Source organism: Malurus melanocephalus, unplaced genomic scaffold (assembly GCF_030028575.1).
Source record: "Malurus melanocephalus ecotype Western Australia unplaced genomic scaffold, MMel_1.1 scaffold_110, whole genome shotgun sequence".
NCBI lineage: Eukaryota > Metazoa > Chordata > Aves > Passeriformes > Maluridae > Malurus > Malurus melanocephalus.
Window position 1 is genome coordinate 1936432 of NW_026623342.1, and position 7229 is coordinate 1943660.

Below are 7229 nucleotides of genomic sequence, written 5' to 3' on the forward strand. Positions count from 1 at the left end.
CTGCTAGAAAGTTTAGACATGGTAGTTCAACTGTAAGCTTCTGGGGACATCCACGTTGTATTATGTTTGGCTTAAAATGAGCAACTCTTGCTAGATTCAGCAAAAATAAAGCACAATGACCTCTTCAGCTGGACACTTCAGCAGCTGGTCTATAACTTAAGGAGAGTTTTGCTTTACGGTTTTTAAAYTGTACTGGGGATTGAATAGACAACATATAAAAATATGACAGGAAGATGATGGATTATGGGTCATAAGTCTCATTTCAGCCATACAAATAAAACATCATGCTTGTGTGTTATGATAATACATTTAATGGACAGAAATTAACAGATGTTGATTGCATTCTAGTGTGCACAGCATACCAAAAATCACAGAGGAATGTTTAAAAGATTGTAAAGAGACCATGCCATTGGCTGCCTGAAAAGCAGATTTAAAGTAGTGAAACCACAGGAAAGAAMGTTTGGTAGTTGTCTGACTTTGGTTTAATCGTTCCTCTCTGCCAAATGCAGTCATTGCAGTGTAACAACAAYTGTATGCTTTTTCTGCCCCTTCCTAAGCAATACTTTATAGCTGTCAAAACATAAGGTTGTGGCAGACTCTTCTTAAAATAAAACTTCAAGACAAACTTAGGAAAAAAAAGTATGAATGAAACTTTGTAGTTCAGCTCTATTCAGAATTCTATAAATTATCCAATATAACATAKGAAAACACCAAGATCTGTCCTTGCTCAGTTACAAGTTAGAACAAGCTTTTATACATAATACATATATCCACACAAAGTGAAATGTAGCTTCGTACTGGAACTAACTCTTTCTGTGTCCAGATGTAAAAGCTAGATTTACTTTGCTATAAAGTAAGACTTAAGTGTTGAAATCCACCATAACCCTTTTCCAGTCAGGTCACATTTATTTTCAGGAGCCTATGAATCTGTCAATTTTAGCATGCTGTCAATTTTCACTGATTTTTAAAATTTGTTGTTTCCATATGGGCCTATTTGCCACTTTTGCAACATGATTTAAAACAGAAAACATGGAAGCAACATAGTGACTGCCCATCTGCATTAATTCTTATACCTTCTTAAAATGATAGGTCAGCTTGAAGAGAATTTCTCAAAGTGTTAACTATAAGAAGGCCGTTAGATAGTTATTAACAGTAGAGTCTTAATCTAATTATAATTTTCCTTTTTTTTTGTTGGCTATTTGCAAGAAATATATGAATTACAGAAAAACTCGAATAATCACATTTTATCTATGCATTTTATTTTCAGATGTCAATTTGAATCTTCTCCTCAGTGAAACAATTTGGTGAAAGCCACAGGACATGCTATTGTGGTATTGGTATTTATTTGAGCAGGCAAAAGTTACAGGAATAAGTGAGCATTTTAGATCCCACTATATTCTTTCCATAATTTGGGAATATCACAGATATTTTGTGATCAGTTTTAGCTGTTTGCAATATCTTCAAGTTGTACCCATATATTACAAAATGTTCTTTTATAAAATTGAAAAGAGTAYATCAATTTCTATGAAGATCTGAGGAGTGGCTGTGGGACATAATACATTGTTTTTCCATTTTCAGCCTTAACTTGTACTAGGTTCACAATATTCTTCTAGTCCTTGAAAAATTATTGTCAGCATGGAAAGTCTTGTTGTTTATTTGCTTTTTCAGTATAGGTGCAGAAATCTATCCAAAGACATGTAGAGGAGCCATGTTCAAAACACAACAAGGGATGTGCAATAATGGATAGATCTGTGGAACACCTTGAAAAAGGATATTGTGGGTACTGAAGGCTTACAAGATTCCAAGGACAGTCAATTAATCTCATGGAAGAAATGTGTTGAGGATTGCTTATAGAGAGAAGTCATATTCATCTCAGAATGGTTCCTGAGCTGCGGGTAGTGAGGGGTTTTATGTCTATTCAGATGAAATAACACACTATTTGTTTTTTTTCTTCCTCTCTGTTCATACTTTTGTGAAAAGACACATTTTTTGTCATTGCTGGAGAAAGAACTCTCTTTTAGATGTATTTCTAGTCTCATTTGGTACAGCCATCCTTTACACAATTCTCTGCTTTTCATTTGACGTAGACTATTTCCTCAATGCCGTACCCTTGTCTGTGTTTGAACAACCAATTCAASGCAAAAAAGTTTTTCACTTCCCAGAATTTTGTCTTCATTGTGTTAAAATGTTAATGTGTATGATCTGCTGTTCTTTAGGGAATTTCCAAGCACTGAATATACCTTAGGAGAGCACTGAGATGAGGTATATTCAGATTAATGCTTTGTGTCTCTACCCTTAATAACTTTTTCCAGATTTGTTGCTGATGCATCTACTTTGAAGTAATTATTTAACAGAAGAAAAATGTTGTAAAATAAACAAACATTGTAATATGTAAATAAAATCTCTCTGCAAATACAATTGTGAAATTTTAATGATCTATCTATGAGTTTTAGGTSTTTTGTACTATGCTATAAATGGTAATTTGAAATTTGTTAGCTTTGCATGCATATCTAAGATTAAAACTATTAGATCTCTGTTTAAACCCTTTGGAAAACAAACAAAGAAGGAAAAATCTATTAAATGTCATAAGCATTCAAAATCTTCCCCAGATTTTAATTCCTTATTTTGAGTCATTTTTACAATGGAAGTCAGACSCAATGACACGCACTATGCTCTGTCTCACAGTTGACAATATAGTGCCATCAAAATCATAATTGTTAAAAAAAAGAAAAGAAAGATTAAACATCTTACTCTACAAGTAATACATAGTGTCATATACCTATTACTAAGAAGGCCCATCTTCTATGACCAAAGAGAATAACCTGATTTGAACTAGAAGAACTGAATAGAATTGTTAAACAATCCTTTGCATTTTAAGCAACATTTAATTAGAAACACACTTTAACCACCAAAATGATAAAAATCCAAGAGATTAAAATTTGAGTGTCAATTATCATAAAATTCATCATTGTAATTCTTATTAAAACTCAGTGTTTAGATAGGTAATGATTTTATAATATGGCAATTTGCATAAGGAGCCCTGAGATGGCTTATTATTTCGATCCTACACAATTACAATTCTAGCTCCATACATCAGAGCTCTTAGCAATGTAAAATCACTGTGCTAATTAATAAGCCATTTACTGACTGCAGCTAGTTATGGTGGTCCTGCAGCTGACCTTACGGAAGATGAGCCATCTCTGAAGTGCCTGTGTGTAACTACAAACATAATGATGTGCCAGGAGGGAATCATTAAAAATAATTTACACAAGCCTTCATTTACAAGATCTTTTGATAGCATGCTTCCCCGGTGTTTAGATCCACAGTGCAACCCCTACCATTTGGAAAGTGCCAAGCAGGAGAGTGAACGAGGATACCTAAGTGGTTAATTAAGAGCCATTCGGACGCCACAAGAGCCTCCTGAAAAATCCCTCTGATGTCTGCTGTGTCAAATGTCTCTCACAGGCAAAACCACAAGAGGTAGCTGCCATAGCAGGCTAATTATTGGGGACCARGAGCAGCTGAGAGTGGCCTGTCACCGAGGCTTGCTGCGAGCACCCAAGCCCAGAACTGAGCAGAGCATCTTTTGTGTCATTGGACTTGAGAGAAACAGTAGAAATGAGGCACTGTGATAATCAAAGGTGACTGCATAAAGCCATAAAAGTGTGCAGTTGTAGATGAAATTATTCACTTGTGCTGTTTGATGCATTTTGTAACTTTTTGCACTTTACCATTATTCCATCTCCAACGTGTTTTTTTAAGACTTTCATTTTGAATGCTTTTAAGAAAACAATAAAATATAAAGGCCTTATAGGGCTGAATAAAGATTTCAAAAACATCTAAGATAATTTTTATGACATAAAAATAATTTCAAGCTACATAAAGAGAACCAAAAAACCCACGTTCAATCATATTACAGCATGAGGCTACAGCAGAAAATATGCACATACACACAAAACGGTCTCCTAATTTCAGTACAGTCAAAACAACTAAAAAAACTAAAAGGATATGTCACTGCCTTCCTCACAGCAGCTAGATATGAACATGATGAAAACACACAGCTCATGATTTATGTCTCCYTCAGCCAAGTCCCTGCAAGGCAGAGGAAGAGAGCTGCTACCTTGTGTSGCATTTTATTAGTTTAGTGGCATTCAATTGGTTTACTGACCTACAAGGGATTTTCCAAGTCTGCATGGGGAATGTGCCTTTTTCTCAGCTTGTCTGGCCCTTATTTGGCCAGCCAAGAGCAAATGGTTTGTACTCTGCAGACACTTTCTACRTCTCTCTGATACCTTATGAGTTTATATTCTGCGGTGCCTTTCACAAGTGTTGTGTGAGAAAACACCACGAGCAYATTTCTTGGGYGATCCTGGCTAGATCAGTGCCTCGWGGCTGAGTGCCAAGGATGGGCCTGGGAAGAATTAATTTAGTAAAGGTGGAGGCAGCATTATAGTTGCTCTGTGCCTGTGTTTGTGCCTGTGCAGGTATTTGRGAGAAAGAAAGAGAGAGGAACACATTGTGTGCTTGGCATCCTTTCAGCGATACTGATAGGGTTTATAAATTTGCATRTGTGATTTTTTGAAATATGCCCCATTTTGGAAAACCTTGTAGTAAGAGGAGAATTAATACATTCTAGATGTAAACCACACCCTTCAGTATCTCTGTGATGTTTTAATTTGATATGTATTAAACTTATTTTGTCTCGTTTTTTAAAAGAGGTATGTAAATAAATTCTCTTAAAATAGAACATATCTACCCATTCCTTTTTATAACCACATCTCTTTTTCTAATAAAGCTACAAGTTTCTCAAAGGCATAAGGGAGACGGCTTTCTTTCTAAAACTCTATTATAATTTTGCAGAAACGGATTGGATAGAATTCACCTCTCCTTGCTATGAATAAGATGAATTGTCCAAGGCAATAATTCGGCTTCCTTCTGTAATCAGTGGAGACAGAGAGCTTCAAAAGGGAGGTGGGTTCAAGCCAGTCAAATTACACCTCTCTCATTAGACAAGACAAATCACTTTCTCACCACAGAGAGAGAATCACCAGCCGGACCAATCCCTTAATTCTTTTATAAGTGGCAAAAATTCTTTTTAGAATTTTCTAGAATTTTTCTATATATTCTGTAGAAATAGTGAGAATTGCAGCTGCACTTACCAGAGCAGAAGACCAAAACACAGAGGAAARGTTGAAGCAGTGCCATGGATGCAGCCTAGACCCTAATGATTTTCAGGCTTGACTGACTCCATGCTGCTCATAAGTACAGAGAGAGCAGGGCAAAACCTCAGCCTGCAGTTCCAGGACTGCAGTCTTTCAAGGAAAGCAGAATCACATGGGGTGATGTGAGATTTCACAGCTATTTTCTTCTGCTGGGAACATGACAGTCACTTCCCTCTGGGCCTTCACCACCAGCAGCAGCTTCTTACTGTTTAAACCAGCATTTCTTGTCAAACACCAACTCGTGATAAAACTGTCTGTTTAACTAACCCAGGCATATGCAGAGCTCTTGCAGAACTTTTTTTGTATTGTTATTTTTCAATCTATTCCATTTATTGTGACTGGTGACATGGTTGTTAGTTCTACTGGCAACCAAAATGAGAGATGACAGTATACTGATGACATCCCAAAGTAATATCAGCAGTCAGAATTTGACCAAATTAGTGAGTGGCTTATCACCAAGTCTATACTACATTTGAATAAATCTGTACCATTAAAAAGTTACAATCTCTAATCAGCATACCCTATTACTTGATCTAAGAGGCACAAATAATAGCCTACATTGTCAGGTGAACTCTATAACCTGTAGGTACCACTGAATAGTAAAAAAAAAAAAAAAAAAAAAAAAAAAAAAAAAAAAAAAAAAAAAAAAAAAAAAAAAAAAAAAGTAAAGGAAACTATTTTGAATGCAGACTTCCATTTTTTCAGTCATAAGAGAAAAGAGATAATAACATACCAACAATGATTCAGTGACTTTTTTTTCTAAGTACATTAAGATGCATTTTTGCCCACAGCTGCATGAAAATGATCTTACAGAGCTAAAACTTCTTTAAGGATAATTTGATAAATTTGATGAGCTGGTTGGACTATTTGAATGAGAGAAATACCTTTTCAGAGACACCAGTGTGGTTGAAACCTAAATGCCTKGCTTTCTGAGTGACAACAATCAGCATGATATTTTTCTGTTAGGGGATACTAATAAAAGATATGAAAAATACAGCACTGTCATGGCACTGTCATGACTCTTAAAATAAACAGAATTTCTCATTCTTACTAACTCGTTTTAATTCTTTTGAGTCTTTAMCCTTAATACATTGAATAGAATTGAATGTATTCATTGAATGTAAGGAGGAGCAGTGCAAAGAGAAGAGAATTGGTTTATGGTGCAGGAAAGGACTTTTTTTTTTTACTGATAACTTCAGTGTTACTAGAAAAATGAGGAGGTAAAAAAGGATCAACCATTTCTGCTGTTTCGTTGTTAATTCCCCAAAACTGAGATTATTTCTACACTAGAATTTTCAGCCAGGAAGCTTTTGAAAGGACACTGGGAAATTCATGCTTCTAATTTAACAATATTGATTTTAAGGTTTAAAARTTTGTCTTCTAAAGGCCAGGTCTTCTTGTCCTTATCATAAACATAATCTCACTGAAGCCAGGATAGGTGCTCCTGTGAGTGAGGGAAATCCCATACGGGTTTAACTTTGTGCCAGCCCAGATGTTGCTCTGATTGAAGTCAGCAATAAAAACTCCTGTTACTCTAAATGATGCAAGRTGAAACCAGTTGTGAAGTGTTGCTGAAACTTTTTCAATTCTGCTGGATTTCCACACATTGTAGATCAGGCCCTGAATTATCTAACTTCATCCTGGCCCTAAGTGTGAARTCATTCCCTGGGGAAAATCTCCACTGAAATCACTAATATCTCTGCTTGGGAAAGGAYTGCAAGAGCAGATGTTAGTGTTTGCCTTGAGGAATATCCAACATATTTGAGCAATCACAATACATAGTGAGATGGAAAGATAACACCAGAATAAAACAAATGGCTTTCTAAAGTGCCTGCTCTTTACTGTGTTAGGGTTATCTTACTTAAGAGGAAACATCGTATTTCCTGAGGATCACCTGTCATTAAAAGAGCATCTGTGACTGCACTCCTACATGGCTTTAGGGGAAGGGGAACACCTTTGTGCATTGTTTTGTTTTACATGTGTACAATGAAGTAAAACTTTTTTTTT

At 35.8% G+C, this 7229-nt stretch overlaps 1 protein-coding gene across 1 annotated transcript in view; it reads left to right on the forward strand.

Annotated features, from left to right (window-relative positions):
* The first annotated feature begins 7151 nt into the window (after positions 1 to 7151).
* IRX2 (iroquois homeobox 2) overlaps positions 7152 to 7229 on the forward strand; it is a 239569-nt gene continuing 239491 nt past the window's right edge. Inside the window, exon 1 of the mRNA XM_057369449.1 lies at positions 7152 to 7155. Coding sequence (XP_057225432.1) covers positions 7153 to 7155 — 3 coding nt within the window. The 5' untranslated portion in view covers position 7152. The remainder of the gene's footprint in view (positions 7156 to 7229) is intronic.